Below are 19,564 nucleotides of genomic sequence, written 5' to 3' on the forward strand. Positions count from 1 at the left end.
GGGAATGAAGCCAAGCTACAGCAGCGGACAGACTTTAGTTGAATGCAGTGACCTGGCCATCGTTATTGTGCCGTGCTCGCTCGCACTGCTTACCCTGTCGATGATGGAGCGTGTCTCCCAGTAGGCGTCCTCGAAACGGTTCCTGGCCAACGCCAGGAAGCCGTACGCCGTGCCGGAGAATGAAGTGGAAAGATGGAGGCAGGCCCACCTGTGCGCGTCAGCGGCCTCCGTACTGTTCGCGTACATTAGCTCGATGGCCGGTGCGTAGGCGAACATGACGCTCGTCTGCAGCGCGTACCAACTGACCACCTGAGTGGTGAACCTCTGAGGAGTCGAGGCCTGGTACGTTTCTCCTGTGTCCTGGAACAGCGCACAAAGTGAGCGAGAAAGCGAAGAGGGGATTGAATCGTCATTGGCTTCAGCTGACCTGGGCCTGAATGTCCATTCAATTTTCTTCTGCTCCGCCTTACCAAGTACGTGCAGTGAAGCGAAGGTTCGTGTGTCAGGCCTATCAGTCGCGGGAGCCGGCTACGTGTTCCAGGTAAGGCAGCATGGCTCACGCATTGTGCAGCGCTAGCCTTTCTGTGAAGTTTCCATTCGTTCGACGTCGCGCGGAGGGCGATAAAATGCGGGCAGTTAAGGAGCCCTTCTTCTGGTTCTCTTTTCTAGTTGGATGACCCGACAGACACATTTCGCTGCACTGCACGGATTTGGTGAGATGTATATTTCACTGGTTCAGTTCATAGTAGTTCAGTGCGAGTACAACTAGTTCACGGTAGTTCAGTTCCAGTTCCATGCTCGGGCAGAACGCGTTCGGCACATAAGCCCTGCATGGTAGATCTCTCGCCCATGGGCAAGGAATGCCATGAACGTCTACTGTCCGAAGCCTGCGCTGGATGAAACCTTGAGCAGAGTGGTTTAGAATTATTCGGGCATTCTAGGCTGGTCAAGCGAGACTGCACAAGGAGTGGTGTTACGAACTACTTCGTTGAATCCAAGTTTATTAGAGGGCCGCATTAGCTATTTTTGCGATCGATATAAGCGCACTGATCGTTCGTCGACGTTAATCTGGACACATTATAGCAGTATATGGGGGGGTTGTATGTTTGTAGATGCTAGCTGAATGTTCGTAGACAACAGGGCGGAGTGTAGGGAGAAAGAGCAGGTTACAAGTGGACAATTCCTTTCTCCGTCGTTGTTCAGCAATTTGAACAATATTCGTTGCTAAGTAACTTTTGAGAAGGTGATCGCATCTATTTTATCTTTCTTCCCGAGAAAATTCGCGGCTGTAAACTCTGTCGTCTTTCGTTCGTTCGTTCGTTCGTTCGTTCGTTCGTGCCTGCACGTAGTGTAACCGCCACGCCACCACACCTTCATATCTTTATGTTTGAAACAGCGCAAAAGACTTGCGGAAGAAATTAAGAGCGGATAGACAGGCGATTGCATCCTCTAGTTTCTTCCGCAATTTTTTTTTGCGTTGCTTCAAGCATAAAGAAGGTGAACTAGCTAGACAATGTCAAAATGCTCTTAGAACAGATCTTCGCAGCGTCACGGTCTGTGGCTTGCCTATACATCTGGCGTACCTGTGAAGCGAAAAAAGCACGGAACAGCTCGGGGCATGTGATCTCCATGTACACAGGATAGTTAGGATCGCCTTGGAACAGAACAACCAGAAATTCCTTCCAAGCGTCGGCTGTCAGCCAGGGTGTCCAGAGGGCCACGCCCTCGGTTGTGGTGCACAGCGGCTGCGAGGTGCTGTTCTCTGCCACTTCAGCCAGGCGGCGGACAACCTATGTGAACAGCATGGTGCTGTAACTCTCGGTAATGTATTAAGATAGGAAGCTTCATCATGATACAATCTTTGATTTCCAATTTGAAAGGCCTGGCGAACACAGAAATATTCTCGTTAAGAAATATTTGAAACAGTTTCAGTGATACGTTTGCTCTATTTACCTAAACGATATAAAACCGCAAGCCCGTTACTGACTGGCCGGAACATCCGGATAATAATAAAACTCATCACATAAGATTATTGTTTAGAGATATGTTTATATACACAAAATATTCTCCAAAATAACATCCTCGCGAGCATCGTTACACCGTTGCCAGGGATACATCCACGTATCGCATCTCGCTTCAAATGTCTTCAAGCGCAATATCATCCCGAGTACTCGTCACGGCAGGCTGCATGTTTTCAACAGTCAATAAATATATAGTGTCTTTGCAATGTAGAACAACCAAAGTGCACGGAGAGAGAAGATATACGGGACTTCAGTAGAGCTGTAGATGTGTCACGTCTCCTTTCTTGTATCCGCGTACTATAGCTGGACTACAGTGAGCACTTTCGGGGCGACAAGCAAATCCAAAATCACAGCATTGGTCCTTTATAGCTGGATGGGAAAGCAAACTATAGTTGGCTGGAACGGGCCTGGGCCGTAGTAAGGTAGGGGCCAGCGTTGCTATGCTTTACATCACCAGAAACTGCATACCCCATCGCTGATCGACACTGCGGTGCGCATTGACCCGCCGTTCAACGCACGAACATCTGTCCGCTGCGCAAGGGGTCAGCACTCGGTAAAGGCTCAAATGGAACTGAGTTGCGTCGGATCACCTCACACAAACTGACACGCCTGGAGATTGTATTGCCCGACGGTTGAGTTTTATGTCCTCCCCGTAGGTGTTATCCTTCACGGAATAGGGGTTTACCGGAACCCTGGATGGCACCGACAACGTCGGCAGCGATACCTTGATGCTGTTTGTCGAATCACAACGTGTTAGCAATATCTTTGTATTACACTGGCGTTCTCTTCGAAGGCAAACAAAACAGAGCACTGCAGGTTAAGAATTAAGTTGCCAGCGCTTTACACCAGCAGCTAATTAGAATATGGCTGGTCATTGCTATAAGAGTACTGATTCCTCTGTGATTAAACGGGCACTAAAGAGAAAAACGATTTCATCTGTATCAGTAATAAATTGTACTGCTACAATATCAAACGCCGCTCTTACCACGATGAGAAGCTTGGCAAGCCAGAAAAAGCGAAATAACAAAACACGGGTGGCGACGCCGCCTTGAAATTCCCGCACCAGCTCGCTGTGACGTCACAGATTTTGATAACATCTTCTATGGCCTAGCTGATTCTTTAGCGGTTACATTGTGTTCTACAGGAGCGAAAGATTTAAAATGGCGAGTTTCGGGAGCCTTTGATCCGCCAACGCGGCCCTAAATACGAGAGAACACACTGAAATCCGTGACGTCACAGTGACGTGCCGGCGTTTCGAATTCGGTGCCAAATTCAAGAACTGCAACTCTGACCGTCGTTTAACGATAACAAAGCTTTCAAAGAACGCCTTCTCCATCTAAACTGACTGCCCATCTAAACGCTCTGCACTACCGACACGGCTGCTCACGTCAGCGCCTGCGGTAGCCCCGTGTTCCGCGAAGACTAATAGACAGTTTTAGTTACACGTACGTAGAGGCTTCACGTAAGCTACACGTACGCGACGCACGCCAATAGAGACCCCGTAGCCCCATCTATCGGGAAATGTGAACACGGCAGTAGCCAATTCGATCCTGTCGCTGTGTTTCAATGCAAGCCGTCTGCGCGCGCGCAGCCCGCTATCGCTTGTTCGTGATCTCGCGGAACCCCCACGCGAAGCTGTCTACGTGCGCAGAAACGCACGCAAAGAATTGAATCTCACGTACGTCCGTGAGAGGCGCGCGCGCCCGCTACGTTGTACGCATGCGCATTGCTGACACGTAGAAGCTCTACGTACGCAAAGCCTCTACGTACGTGTAACTAAAACTGTCTACTAAGCGTGCGGACATGCAAAATCTATATTACTTTCCGGACCATCAAGCAAATCATCCTCATTCATATCAACCTTCTTTTCGATGAACTTGGTTTCTTCGGTCAAAGGCACGGGCTTCAGCGTGCGGTTGACGAGCGTCACGAAGAGGAGCTCAAGGTACGTGTCGAACCGACCTTGTTCCATCATGTCGTTCACCAGACGGCGAAGCGGAAGGAAGTGGCGCGACAACTTCACTCGCACGATCTGGTCGTCGTCGTCGCCTGTGGTCTGGGAGCGCCGGCGGCTGCACGCGTACGCGGGAGAAAGGGAAGCAATAAAATTCCCGCATGGATGCTCAAAGAAAACTACCGGAAAGGTTGAAAGTCAGTTTAGCATACGCTAATGCGGACGAAGGCGAAATCCGGCCCGCTAGAGGCATTCATTACATTTCTTGACATTTTCCTTCTAATGCGTTGTTACTTCCTTTCACTTGTTTTCTCCCACCAAAGGTCGTGGGTTCGAGCGCCTCCATTAACCATATCTTAATTGACCACGTATTAAGTAACCTCGCTTAATTTAACACCAATGGTAATGGGTTCGACTCTCGTTCTTCGCGATGTCAATTGGAATCCAACATGGAGATATGGCCCGTTCGCCCATATCTCCAAGTTGGTTCGACTCCCACCAAATGTCGTGAGTTCGAGTGCCTCAATAGATAGAGTACCTCTATCTTGATTAACTGTGCCCTAAATAAGTTTGCTTTAATCAACACTATAGGTCGTGCTGACGCTTCTTCGCCTCGGCTTCATGCTTTCCTATAAAAAATCGATGGCCTAATTCACCCAACGGCCATGCGTCTTAATTAAATTCTAATTAACACCACTGGTAGTGGGTTCATTTGCCAACAAATGGCGAGGGTTCGACTCCCTATTAATTTTGGTGCCATAACGCCGGACGGCGTAACGCTGGACATCGGATTTTTAAAGCCTTATGTGGCTCGTTGCGCGATTGCCTTGAAAAAAACGCTACGTTAGACAAGTTGTACAAAAAAATTATGGAGGACGCTTAAAGGGAAGCTGAAACACTTTTCGAAAAAAAATGAGTTCTCTGCGGCATTCTACAGTTTTGAGTCCCCTGAACACGAATATCACGTTCAAAGAGGGCGGAAACAAGCGCAAGCGGCTGTTTTTTCATGAAAACGCGCACCAGCGCCTCAGGGTATCGCGCGAACGCCGCTGTTGCCCGTGATTGGTCGGAGCCGCTGTGACGTCAATGGCGGCAGTCGCCGGTAGGCGCCGCCGTTTCAGAGCGTAGCACGCTGTTCTGTTCTGGCTTCATAGCTGAGTTGTAAGCATTATGGAACGTTCTCGCTGTCTCGGACAGCTTGTATTTTCGCTGTACATGTTCGAACCGACAGCCGATACGGAAAACGATGGCAGCAACGGCGACAACGACGATGTTGAGTGTGCCAAAAGCGAGAGCGATGTGTGCACCTTCTCGCGCGTTGGAAATCTTAGCTCTTACGTATGCTTTTTTTTTCATGTAGCTGCACGTTCCAATGACGGGAGAAAAAAATGCGCTAAAGTGTCAGTGGGAACTTGCTGCTGGAATAATGCCGAAGCACTAACTTCTCATTAGATTGTAAACACGGGTACTATTCCGCGATGTCAAGCACCTTGCCGCTGCTTGTCTAAAGTCCCGTGGTTTTCTCAGCGTTGATACACGATCGCGAACATAAGTGCCGCGTTTCAAAGCGCGCACATGCAGTGCTGCGAGGTACAGTCATGGAAGTTGCTTATCATACACATTCAGATCGAGATGGCCAGGGGGATTATATGTGCAATATTCAGAATATGGTTCGACGACTTTGCGATTGTGGCTCGATCAAGAATCGGTATGCGCGCTCCATGCTAGTGTTGTCATAAAGATATTAGGCAGTTTTAGCGCCGTCGTGTGGTAAACATAATAACTGCAACCGTACGTCGAATGTCACTAGGCAAGCCTATACTCCATTTCATACCTCAGGTGCAACGCTGTGGAAGCTACGCACGAAGTCCGGTTACCAAAATTTATGACTGCGCGCGTTTCCGTCTATGGTTCGCAGCGTGCCAGCGACGTTTGCTCGCGCGAGCATGCACGTGAAGCTGCCGCGACGGGCTGCAATTAAAGAATGCCGAAAAGAAAATTGATTTAAAAGAACGTGTTAGCAGCCGTATAAGTACACGGATTGTTTCTATGGGTAAATTCTTTTTTTTTTCATTCAGAACTGAGCTTATATATGAAAAGATTTCTCAAAAATCGGGTCAAGAAGCACCGAACTTTTTCTAAGTGCGAACGCAGCCACTGCAAGAAGTATCTCAAGCCTCCACAGCGTTGCACCTGATGTATGAAACGGAGTATAGCAATGCTAGGAACAACGCGTTTCCGCATTTGTCGTAAGGCTATCCGGCTATCCGGCTATCGCGGAAATGGTCCGAGCACAGCACAGTTGATTTCGTCGGCACGAACGTATCTCTCCTCACCGCACTGCGCTGCAAGCTTCTTGTCCTTCGGGAACCTGTGAAACACCACATCGTCTCGCCCGCGTGTGTTCGCGCAGCCGAATGCTGCACAGAACGAGGGCATGTTTGGCGACCTTGGCTGTTGGCACTCACGCAGCACAGAAGGAAAGAACAGTTTACGAAAATCGTAAAACAAACGTGAGCGGCGGCGGCGGCAAATCTCTCGTAGCGTCGTTCAGTAAAGCGCAGGACGGAGAGGCATGCCAGCGCATGCCAGCACGCCGGTCCGGCAGCTCGGTCCCCGCCAGTGACGTCACTCTCGCCGGTTCTCTCCTCTGGCAACCACCTCACCCGGCGCTCCGGGAAGCGATAGGGGCGTGTCCGCGAGGGTGATTTAGAAAGCGATTTCCGCCCCTTATATTAACAAAACGAAGAAAAAAATTTCGGAACCGTAAATTATTAGGTCTGTTCTTCCCAATCCCAGCAATTCATGGAAATTGAAAACCGTTTCAGCTTCCCTTTAAGCTTCACCTTCAAGAGTGGAACGCGATAGCGTTATCACACCCCGTTCGCATCGCCCACTCATTCGCTCGGCATGCTCTTGAGCCACACAAAGACACGCGGTGAGCGGCGAGCAACGCAGCGTTCGGCGCGGCAACGAAACATGCGCCCGAGCAAGCGGAACGAACCAAAGAAATCGGTGTCTCGGAGGGACAAACGATCTACGCGAGCCAAAGGTCGTGATCGGCACGGACAGCCGGGCCGCGACGCACCATGAAGGCGGACGCGATCATGGGGCTGACGCCTCGATGGGATCGTCCTCTATCTCGCTTGGGAGCACCACGCAGACGCATGACTCCTCGCCAGCAGCACGGCACACATCGCAGCGGACGCTTTTCCACCAGACGCGCTACGGCGCAGCGATCACGTCAGAGGCGTCCCGCATCGGACGCTGCACCTAGGAATCGCGCTTTCAGCGGAAAGAGGAGCCGCGTCGCCTGAACACGAGGGTTCGAGTGACGCACGCTGGAAGTTGGAAGGGGAGAGAGAGAGAAATTTTATCAGACGCAAGGGGATTGGGGCATCCTCGCACCGGTCCGCGCACGGCCCCAATGCACTCAAACGAGACGCAGGGGAGAAGCGGGCGAGTGGCGCGCCACCTGACGGGGCAGCGCCGTACATTGCTAGGAGAGGGTCTTCTGTGTTTGCCGCAAGACGGCTCTGCGTGTGCGCCAAGCGCAGAATAAATGTAGCAGAAACGTATTTCGGTACTCGTTTAACTGCGACTTCTGTAATTTACATGCTCATAATTACTGATATACACCGCAGTGTAACTTTCTACAGCACGTGTCTAAGGCAACACCGCATTCACTAGAGGCGCTTTTGTCGCGCTTTGAACCATCGCACTCACGGCTGAGCGGTAGCATCTCCGTCACACACTCCGGAGACCCTGGTTCGGTTCCCAACCAGCCCACCTTGCAAGTTGTTTTTATTTATGAACTGCCTTCCGCCATTTCTCGCTCACGGCCAATGGCGCCGACGCCAACGACACCGGCTTTTCTGCGACACGAGCTCCTTAAAGGGACCCTGAAACGCTTTTGACGATTTTCTACAAACATACTGAGTCGTTAGAGTAGGCCCTTCTGATCATTATTTGACACATCTAAGTGCTCTGCGTAAAGCGTGTAATTTATTATATGGTTTTAAAAATGCACATCGCTGCCGATCGCAGCGCACTGCTCGGCGGAATTTTAAGCCGCCCCTACCCATATGACCGAAATCACCCATATGACGTCAGTGGGGCGAGCTATCCGATTGGCTGACCAGGGCACGTGATCGATAATTTTTCCAACTATATGGTAAACAAATGATCTTCGTAATAGTTGTAATGTTAGTTAATTTGTTTTTATAATTAGAAAGTAGCATAAGGAGAATGCACAAGAACAATTTTTCAGTACACTTAAGCACTTCCGGCACACAGCAAGTGTCGTCTGCGTGTGTTACAACGTACTCCATTTTGACGAGAGCTCCGCGGTCATAGTTGGTCTCAGTCTTTTCGTGAGCACTATGATTCGACTTTGTTGCCTTGTGGACTGCAAACGTAGCGACTGGCAATATATCAAGCTGCGACATCGTGTCCCTCTGCAAGGCAGCGTACGGAAGATTACTAACGCAATAGCGTTTCGCGAGTCCCGTATTAGGGCAAACGTAAGCGCAAGGGGACAGGGTCTGGCCGCTTGACTGTGCCGTAACGGGATGAGCCATGATGAGCAGAAGGGCAAATGTGAATGGTCTGCACGGTGCAGCCACCTGGTGGCATAGAGCTCGACCATACACAGTAGCAGCAACGAAGCGTATTCTCCTTTGCTGCTCGTGCGTATTTTTCGCAGGAGTGTAATCATCAACACGTTGTTTTTATAAATGTTTAAAATGTTTTGCACTTGGTTAGAACAATATTAACGCTTTGTTTGGCTGGTTAAGCGCTGCGCCAACAAGTGTCTGGACCGTGCAGACCGATCAGGCCGCTCACGTACGTCTACGCCAAAGTTCCTTCATCAGCTTGAGTTTATGCCTCCAGTCATTTGCCGAAATGACCAGCTTGCCTGTGGTTAACGGAATACCAGACACGTTCGGCGCTACGACAGAATGCTCGCAACGCACGCTGCTTCGATAGCTCTCGCTTGGGATCGACAGCCACGCGGCTAGCGGAGAGTTTTCGCGCGGGCGGGGGCGGGCTCTAAAACAACCGGAAGTGGACGATGTGACGTCGCATCGTGACGCAGGACCAGTGAAGGCGGAGCTTAGCCCCGCTCGCTCGGCGAACGAGTTGAGGAGGAAAAGCATAGCTGGGGAGGAGGGTAACTTCTAATTGCTTGTAGCTCCATTAATACGTAACGCTTCACTGAAATTGTGGTGCGAATGATATACTTAAGCTGTACCCTACGCGTCTACAAAATTTGTCCGAACCGTTTCAGGGGCCCTTTAACGCTGTCGCGTTAAAACGCGTGACATCCGAGCGAGCGGCGCGCACAGACAAAAAGAAAATCAGGTATTGCGTCCCTGACGTCACGCGGCGGAGGCAGCGGTTGTGGCGACAGTCGACTGCGAAGCGAGAGAGCCGGCGATAGAGGACGCTCGCCCGGGGCCTATCGGATTGCGCGGTAGGCCCCGGAAGTAGGCTAAGGCCGAGGATATAGACATATAGAAATTAAGTTATCGAAATAAGCATCATTCTAAATGTCCCCGTCTTTATTGTGTTTGTGCTTCCTGAGGAGAGCCGAGGGTTTGTTGCTACATGCAAGCTGGACGTTTCTCCAGATTGCGCGGGACCTTCTTATCCTTCTGCAGGAGTCAGAAAATTTTACACGAGCATTTCCGAAGTTATTTTCGAAAGTACCAAAGCAATCAGTACGACCCCAGTTACGATATTAAGAATGCCTCTTTTATATTTCCTTTAAAAAATTGTCACGGTGCTTACGAGTGTAAAACGCGAATGTTTAACGTTATATCTGCAGTGCGGGCTAGGCGTTCTCGTACCAGATCTTCATGCCCCGCTTCCGCCATGACAATTCATTGTAAATGATGTTTTATAGCGTTCTGTTTTAAACTACTACGCTTTTTGCCGATGCTCATATGCTCGCCGGCTTTCTAAGCATACACTGGCGCAGCCGGGTGCGCACCAGCGCGTCGAGAGAGCCACCACAGCCAGTGTTCCCGTAAAGGGCAACGCGAAGCCCGAGTCGCCACCGAGTCACGAAAGGAAAGGCGTGGTGGCCGCGCGGCGACAAAACTTCCACGATATTGCGGGCATAGAGAAAGGAATATAGCTATTCTGCTGGCGTGATCAGTAGGTTCCGCGACCCATGGATGGATGGATGGATGTTATGAGCGTCCCCTTTGGAACGGGGTGGTGGGTTGCGCGACCAAGCTCTTGCTACTATGCTGCCTGATATCCTACCTAGGTTAACCAATGAAAAAAGAAAAGAAAAAAAAACACTATGAACTAACACGTCCAAATTTTCTGATCCCCTATTGCGAACTGTGTTTTAGAGCGCAGCTCTTTGGCGTCCGTTCCTGGGTTTCGCGTCGTCGTCGGCGTTGTCGTCGGCCTCGTAACCAGCTCCGCCCCCCTTTCATCCCCCCAGCGCTAGCAGCGACCGACTGATACCGCTGGATGCCGCTGACGCCGCTAGAGAGTCAAGATAACGTGACTGCATAGAACACCGTCGCCGCCATGCAGAAAGAGGAGGAAAGGGTCCCCCCCCCCTGTTCTTGTGTGGCGGATAGGGTGCTCATCAGTTGCCGACGCGCCGGTTATTTCACGTAGGCCCCGGCACGTCGACGAATACGTGACCACCTTCCCACGGCTAGACCTGGTTCTTAGCGCTGCGGAAGCGAGGGTATCATATTGTTTGTGTCGGCATCGGCGGCGTTGTCCCTGAAACCAACTCCGCAGCTGGGGTTGACTCACTATCGGCGTCAGCGGCATCAGTCAGTCGCTGCTATCTCTTCCCTCCTCCCTTTATCGTGTTGTCCGCTTGCTGCGCGCGCTTCTGCCCCCATCGTTTGCCGCTGGGTGTACACGCCGCCCCCCTCCCCCCCTCTTCCTGCGAGTCTCCGGTTGTCAAAGCGCCGGCTCGAACTTAATTCCTTTCTTCGCTTGTATAGATCTCGTCTTTGAGAATCAAGCATTGGTGTACCAAGTCGAACATATATCAGTCTATTTCTCCGACCACAAAGCTTCCTTCATGACTGTCAAGAACTGTTAGTGGAGTCTTTGTTAAAGGAATACGTGTGAAAAATAAAAAAAACATTCTGTGATAGCGCATACATGTGTTGCTCGATTTCTTTGCCTCAATCTATCGAAAAGGTGAAACAGCTTATTTGCTGCGCTCAAATTTCGCATTAGGAAGTAACGTAATCGTCGGTAATTTTTTTTTTATACGTCTCCGTATTTTGTCGTTTCACTACTTTTCTTCCACCGATCCTCCAATCGCCTCTTACTAATGTCTATTGCGGACCTGTTTGCTTTACCACTGCTCCCGCTGAACCCAAGGGCTTCAAGGAGGCCAGTGGTGCCTAAATCGACCGCTGGGTAGACGTCTTCACATTCTAATTAAATATTCTCCGTCGTTTCCCTAGCTTTAGCGCAGCAAGCACATGCTTCTTCTTCTTTCTTATATCTCGCTTTATAGGTGCGTGTTCTAAGGCATCCCGATCTCGCTTCGAAAAGTAATGAGCTTCCCTTTGAGTTATCATAAATGGTTTCTTTCCTGATTTCGTTTTTTCCTCTTAAGTAGTTACTCATGGCAGGTTTCTTTTCCATTGCCGCCACTCATGAGATTAATTCAGCCTCTCTAACTTTCCGCTTGACCTTCTTTGTTGCTGTGTTGCCCACCCCACAGGCCGCATACTTGCTGGTAAGCTTCCTAGTTCTTTTCCTCCACTGTGAATCAATGTTTTGCCTGTACAGATACCTGAACACTCTCCCAGCCCATTTACTTTCGTCCATATTCCTCAGCCTTCCTTCATACTCAATTTTACTGCGAGCATCCCTCACTTCAAAACTAGTCCAGCCCATATCCCCCTGCACAGCTTCATTTGTAGTCTTCCCGTTAGCGCCCAATGCGAGGCGACCCACTGACCTTTGGTTCCCGTCGAGTCCTGATGGTACCCCTGATTTAAAGCAAACAACCGCATTTCCAAAAGTAAGTCCTGGAACCATTATACCCCTTTCCACATACCTCGTAGACCTCGTACCTATTGTATCCCCATAGCGCTCTGTGCTTCATTATGGCTGCATTTCTCTTCCCCTTGACTGTTATGATTTTTTCCTGTGCTTCCATATATCCATTGCCTTCGTTTATCCATATACCAAGGTATTTATATTCTGTTACCCGAGGTATTTCTTGGCCCTGTACCTCCACTATATGTTCACTGTTTTCATTGAATACCATAACACCTGATTTTCTAACACTAAATTTCAAACCTAAATTGTTGCCTTCCTGTCCACAGATATTAGCCAGACGTTGCAAATCACTTTGCTTGTTAGCGAGCAACACAATGTCGTCAGCATAAAATAAACCTGGGAGTTGCTGCTCTATTACTGTACCTGCCTGTTTGTATGAAAGATTAAACCCGATATTACTTCCTTCTAGCTCCCTCTCCATCCTCACCATGTACATCATAAACAGCAGCGGGGATAAAAAGCACCCCTGCCTCAGTCCCTTGTTGATTTGAACTTTCTCCGCGCTTCTCATCCCTTCCAATTCAAGGCAAACGGTATTTTCTAAGTAAATCTCTCTCAAAAGCTGTAGACAATCGTTACCTAAGCCTTCCCCTTCCAGAATATCCCACAAAATGTTGCGGTCTACGTTGTCGTATGCTCCTGTAATGTCCAAAAAGGCCACATACAACGGTCTGCTTTCTGATTTTGATATTTCGATACACTGAGTAAGAACAAACAAGTTATCATCCAAACGCCTACCTATTCTAAAGCCATTCTGAAGTTCTCCCAAAATGTCATTATTCTCTGCCCATGCTTGAAGCTTTAATTTGATTGACTGTATTGCTAGCCTGTATATTACCGATGTAATGGTCAACGGTCTATACGAGTGAATTCTGTCTTTCTCCCCCTTACCTTTATAAATTAAATTCATTCTACTTTGTCGCCAACTGTCTGGTATTCGTCTATCTCTTAAAACTTTTTCCACTGCTTTCACCAGAGCTTCCTTACTTTTTGGTCCCAGTTCATTTATCAGCCTAACGGGAACCTCTTCTAGCATTGTGGCTGTGCGCTTAGGAATTTTCTCTTCCGCTTTCTTCCAGTTTAAATTTGTCAGCACCAGCTCCTTTTCCACTTGGGTCTCTTTCATGCTATTTTTTTCCTCAAGTACAACCTCGTCATTGCCTTGGAAGGATTCGGCTGTTGCGTTTCGGATGTAATTTACTGCCGCTTCTCCTTCCAGTCTGTTTTCATCTTCGTCTAGGATATGTTGTTGTATTGTTGCTGACTTCCTGCATAATAATTTTATGTGATTCCAGAATATTCTAGGTGCGGCCTTCTTTTTCTCACGTATTTCTGACAACCAACGTTCACTTTCACCTTTTAATTTTGCTTGTACCAGTCTTTGAACCATAGACTTTTTCTCCCGGTATATTTCCCATTTACTGGTTACTTCATCCTGTGGCTACTGCGCCTTCTTTGCCTGCCTGTGCTCTCGAGATGCTTTCTGCCGTTCAGCGATCGCTTCTCCCCAGTTGAAAAAGACAACAGGAATTCCTGTCGCAACTACAGAAATTTCTGTTGTACAACAGGATTTTTCTGTAGTAACTACAGATTCCTGATGGAGCGACAGACTTTTCTGATGTACAACAGACATTTGTTGTTGCTACTACAGAAGTACAGTCTGTCGTATGTCTGTTGTTACAACAGAAAGCTGAAGCTCTACAACAGATTTTTGTAGTACTACAGAAATTTCTGTTGTACAACAGGATTTTTCTGTAGTAACTACAGATTCCTGATGGAGCGACAGACTTTTCTGATGTACAACAGACATTTGTTGTTGCTACTACAGAAGTACAGTCTGTCGTATGTCTGTTGTTACAACAGAAAGCTGAAGCTCTACAACAGATTTTTGTAGTACTACAGAAAAAATTGTCATCACTACAGGCACCCTGTTGTCCCAACAGAAATACTCCTGAAGTAACCCGAAAAACTTCTGTAGTGCTACAGAGAGCTGTTGAAATACTACAGAAACCTATTGTGGCAACAGGCCCCCAATTGTCACAACAGAAGTGTTCCTGATGTAATGCGACCAACTTCTGTTGTACTACAGAAAAATGTTGTTGTACGACAGAAACCTATCATTGCAACAGGCCCCCAGTTGTCATAACAGAAGTGTTCCTGAAGTAATGGACAAACTTCTGTTGTACTACAGAGAACTGTTCCACAACGGAAACCTATCGCCGCAACATATACCCAATGATGACAACAGAAGTGCACTGAAATTGTGTGATGCGACAAGCTTCTGTAGTGCCCGGTTGAAAAAGACAAAAGGAATTCCTGTCGCAACTACAGAAATTCTGTTGTACGACAGAAGTTGTTGACATTTCTTAATTGGGAGACATTTCTGACGTTACGACAGAAATTCTGATTTCGCAACAGAAGCATTCTGTCGCGACAACAAGAGTTCTGAAGTCGGAACAACAGCTTTATATCCTGACAGCGACTCCGACGTTACGACACCAATTCTGACGTCGCAGCAGAAACATTCGGTCGCGACGGCCAAGAGTTCCGAAGTCGCAACAGAAGCGCTTCCCGTCGCGGTCCTTTAAAATTGTATGTTTTTGCATCGGTAGTGTACACTGTACTTTTCTCCTGCGCGGTATTCAATCGCACTTCTCTGAAGCCGGCAATGCTGACACCGATGGCACCGACACCGGTATTAAAGTCGACGTGGCGAATAGTTATAATTGTGCCGTGACGACGCGGCACCAGCAACGCCCTACCGGCCTCCTCTAAATCGGCCGCTGATCAAAATCATACCATCTGCGGGAATGGCTGCGTATCCGTTTTTTTTTTTTGGTAAGATGTGGCACACAGGCCTGTGGACTTACATGTGCTGTTACACTGACACATTAGTTAATTTCCCAGGAATATTTCACAAGCTTATGCGAAGCGGAAAAGAAGATTTCGGTTGTTCCACAAAGTTGCGTGAAAAGCTGTCTCGCTCGGGTCTCATTAATCTGATACAGTGCTGCCGTGAGAAGCCAGTATGCTGTCAGAAAGAACTCTCATCCACGAATGTTTATGTAGCTATTTTGCATTGAACACACGAATTATATGCGCGCTCAAAAGTGTAAAGAATGAGAGACAACTGTCGAAACTAGCAGTAATAACCCTAAAAGTCAACGTTGTCTATTTCTGAATTTCTTATTTAATAAGGATATCGTACATCAAAATCGATGTTCTAGCACTGCACGATGTACTTGTCGATGGTACGAACACTCTTGCTCTTCTAGAGATGCGGCACTTGACGCGGTGGAGTGATAGCGGATCTTGGCTCTCAAAATGCAAATGTAAACATCAGCGCATCAGCACGTCGTACTATTCACATGGCCAAAACGTACACTCGAAGACCATGTCAGGGATGGTGCAGTGGTAAGATGCCGGGCTAGGAATCGAGAGGTCGCATGTTCGAATCCTAGGCAAAGACGTTTTTTTTAAATTTTTTTTTACTTTTATGTTTTTTCTTTTTCGTGCTAACAAATTTACATAATCTTACGGACGTCTCTGTCAATTTTTAAAATTAAATATTGATCAAGAACTACAGAACTTTCTACTACAGGACGTCACACTACAGACAACAGAACTACAGGCAACAGAACTACAGAACTACAGACAACAGAACTACAGACAACAGAACTACAGACAACAGAACTACAGAAACAACGTCCCAAAATACAACAGACTGGTAAAATTTCCTGTTGTGTTTTTCAACTGGGTCGTATCTCCTTGTTCCACCAGCTTTTCGGTTTCTTTTTCCTTTCCAACGAACATGTTGTTTCTCTTTACGTATTTCTGTCGTTATTACACTTAGAAGCTCACCATATTCCCACTCCTTACTTGGCCACTTGCCAAGTTCTTCTTCGACTCTAGTGACTATATTTGGTATTTGTTCAGCGTTCAAATTTGGACTGGCCATTGTGCTTTCCTTGCTCTCTTTCCCAACTACATATCCCATTTTCAAAATGATGCGTTTATGGTCACTCCCTATGCTGCTAAACCCTTCCTCATCGATGACCATTTCTCTCAACTTATCATGAATTCCTTCTGTCATCAGACAGTAATCAATGGTCGATTGCCGGTTTCCCACTTCCCACGCGATCTGTCCTTCACACTTAGGCCCTGTATTCACAATCACGAGGTTATGTTGCTCGCAAAGGTCTAGCATTGACTTCCCGTTATTGTCGGTACAGCCATCTATAGCTGCCCTCCTCGCCCATGACGCGAGGAGGGCAGCGCCATCTGGTGGTGTTGCTGGGAACCGAGTTTTGCGTCACGTGACCGAGTTCTCATTGGTGGAAGCACACGTGACATCGCATGCGCTTCCACCAGTAGAAGCACCTTCTGGCGCGCTGCCACGGCTACGGACGCTACACCAACTATGATATACATCCACCGGGCCAAGATTATACCCTACTGGAGCTAAGAAACATGAAAGCTTTAAAACAAACAAGAAGTCAATATTAATGGCTTATTAGACTTGACCACCGCAAAACAAGCGGAACCATGCACCATATTTTTATTTCTCTGTAATCAAGTTAATCTTGCCCCATTTCTTCCATATAAGAAGTGTATAGTCCGGTCGCAGGCATTCACCAGCGTACGCATTCGCTCTTCATATATAGGATGTCCCAGCTAACGTTATCCAAGCTTCTAAAAGAAAGAAAAACAAGAAAAGATACGGTGCAAGATACAATAATAAGATCCATGATGTTCGGTCGACAGACCACTGACGACCAAGCTTATGTTTCTGTCTTGCGCCAAGTTTCACAGCGAAGCTGTATGTGGCTAGATTGTAGAAACGAATGCGTGATCTTATCGAGCTGTGTAGATCGAGAATTTCTCCCCATACGTGGGCCGAGCCCGAAGACAGTGCAATACCGGGGCGACCCGCGGCGGAGGTGGAGCAGGCTTTGCCCACTCCGCCAACTTGCAAAAATAAGTTTAATACCTTGGGTCCATATACAACACGTATCAGATATTAAGCTTTCCTTCCGGCCTCCGGTGTTGGCGGTCCCGTAAGCGTGCTGCCCGGCAGGACCGAGAGGCGGAAAGAAATGCGAACCGTCCATGTGGCCCCGATCCCGCAGACTTGGAACGTTTACCGGAGCAACGGCCAGGTTTCAGAGGGAGCTTGTGGGGAACCAATTTTGACGGGCCTGTGTTGTGTGTGACCGCTTGTGAGTATCGAGTGACCTCACAAACATTACTGCACTGCGGGACGTTGACCAAGGCACGATCATCTTGGCTACGGTGATGCAGTGTGCATGCGCCCTCCGAGTGCGGTGTCTGTTCTAGGTGCCCGGATTCGATAGTAAAAGGTGTCGTGCCGCGTTTTGCAACAGTACATGGGTATGTACGCCCCCCGGTGCCTCATCATCATCATCCGAGGCTCAACGTCGTGGAAAAGCAACTAGTCGCGCCTCGCCTTCCATTTATGCGCACATACGGCGCTTGACGCACGGCAATGGACCGTTCGCCATTGAGGGGCCCAAATACACAGCTTCGCTGGTCATCAACCTTCGCAGGATGGAATGGCACTGAATTTTCTCTTTCCTTCTTTTTTAATATTTCGGCTAAGATTAACTGCTCCTACGCGGTATATTTTCTACGACAGAAATGGGCATCCGAGAAACATGCAATAGAGAAATGCCGCATGTATTCGCATCCACAGATTTCTACCGGACTCTCGGTGTTTTTCAGCAGAGCTCGTCACACGTGACACTACCTGCGAGTGCCGGCGGGGTGGCGACACGTGGTCTCGCTCCGCGGTACGGGCTCGAAGTCGAACAGGACGGCCCAGTCCAGCACCTCGTCCATGAACGCTAGCGCCGCGAGCACGTTCATCTCTTGGTTCACGTGCGGCCACGTCATGCCGGCGCCGCGCAGCAGGGCCGCGATGGGCTCGATGTCGCGGTTGCCGTGCCGCAGGACGTCCTCGCAAGCGTCGAACACCAACGCCGCCTGGCCCGCGACGCCGGCGTACAACCGCCCCGAGCGCCGGGCCTCGCCGCCTTCCACGAACGCGCGGTACGCCCACAGCTGCGCGCCCCGGATCGTCTCGTTAGATGTCCTAACCTTTCGTCCACTGAAGCCCGAGCATTACTTTTCGTACCAGTTGGCGCCAGCAGCTTGCCAAGGAATCACCCCTCCCCACCTCCCCTGATGTTAATTGTATAATTTTCCATTTTTCAGTATTGATTGACTGAATGAGTTTAGTTAGTTAGTTAGTTAGTTAGTTAGTTAGTTAGTTAGTTAGTTAGTTAGTTAGTTAGTTAGTTAGTTAGTTAGTTAGTTAGTTAGTTAGAGAGTGACTATTTACACTTTAGAGGATGGCTTCTTACCGATTTCCACTACCTAGCGTTTTTTTTAAAGAAAGCCTTAAAAACAAATGTTCCTTTTTTTTGCCTTCCACCCCCATTGGAATACAGCAGCCGAAGCAGGGAACCATAGTAGTGAGCTGACATTAGCCAACACGGCTATTCTTACGCGTTTATGCAGTCTATTAGGACGTGTAAACGGGGGAGGGGGGGGGTATTCTTTAACAGCACCGCGGAACGTCGACGGGCCGGCTGGTCAGCGTCTTCTAATGGCGAGAAGCAATGAGGTCAGCAAGATCTTGCTGACCTCTTGCTGACCTCTTGCGGTCTTTCTTGCTCTTGTTGACGTCGCTTCGTCCCGTTAGAAGGCTGACCGGCCGGCCAGTCTCCAGTTGCTGTATCGGCTCCCTTTAGGGAGGTTCATAAATACCAGTCGACGCTCGCGCTGCACTGCCAAAACATCGGTCGACTGTGCATTCATTTCATTGACAGCTGTTCATACAATGACAAGCAAAGGTAACAAGCTTTTTGACAGATAGGGTTCTTTCGAGAAATATCTTTCATTACTATTTTGAATGAATGAGGCACACATGCTTTTCGCATAATTCTTAAATAAGAATATTAAGCTCAAGAAAATCAAATGATCATTTAAATAGACTCTGACAGATGCAGTAGGTTCAAACACATGAGGCCAGTGGCGCAGCCAGCAATTTCGTTCGGGGGGGGGGGGGGGGGGGGGGGGCTCACATTGCAGCTCGGTCTCCTCCTTAAGAACAAGCTTTAGCTCGGGTACGCGTATCTAAAATACATGTAGAAGGAGAATTCGTTTCTCGGCAACCAATGCACCAAATTTAATTTAAAAGAAAAACTTAATTCTAGTAACTGTCGGTTTCGATTTTTCATTTCGACTTTATTAAAAATTCACCAAATCGCAAATTTCAGAAATCTAAACTATCAAGTTTAAAACTATGAAACACAGCAATGAAAAATGATATCACAATTCTGCGAATTGCACCTAATAGCACATCTACAGCGGACAAAATTTTCTATGTTACACTTGAATCTCCAGAAATTTAGCATTATGGAAATACGGCTTTCACAGAATCCTTGTCCACAATGTAATCCGTTCACGTAAGATATCAATTGACAGACCAAATTTGTCCACT

General features: G+C 48.2%; 1 protein-coding gene and 1 pseudogene across 2 annotated transcripts in view; both read right to left on the reverse strand.

The window, feature by feature from the left end:
• LOC135910803 (uncharacterized) overlaps positions 1-19,564 on the reverse strand; it is an 85,266-nt gene that overhangs the window by 32,289 nt on the left and 33,413 nt on the right. For both annotated transcript variants that reach the window (XM_070538479.1, XM_065442909.2), the window contains 4 exons: positions 17,807-18,120; positions 3,883-4,093; positions 1,584-1,790; positions 94-360 (listed from right to left, as the gene is read on the reverse strand). In XM_070538479.1, the coding sequence (XP_070394580.1) occupies positions 94-360; positions 1,584-1,790; positions 3,883-4,093; positions 17,807-18,120 (999 nt within the window). The remainder of the gene's footprint in view (positions 1-93; positions 361-1,583; positions 1,791-3,882; positions 4,094-17,806; positions 18,121-19,564) is intronic.
• Positions 16,926-17,068, reverse strand: LOC135910814 (U2 spliceosomal RNA; annotated as a pseudogene).

The sequence above is a fragment of the Dermacentor albipictus genome, chromosome 5, assembly GCF_038994185.2.
Source record: "Dermacentor albipictus isolate Rhodes 1998 colony chromosome 5, USDA_Dalb.pri_finalv2, whole genome shotgun sequence".
NCBI classification, from domain to species: Eukaryota; Metazoa; Arthropoda; class Arachnida; order Ixodida; family Ixodidae; genus Dermacentor; species Dermacentor albipictus.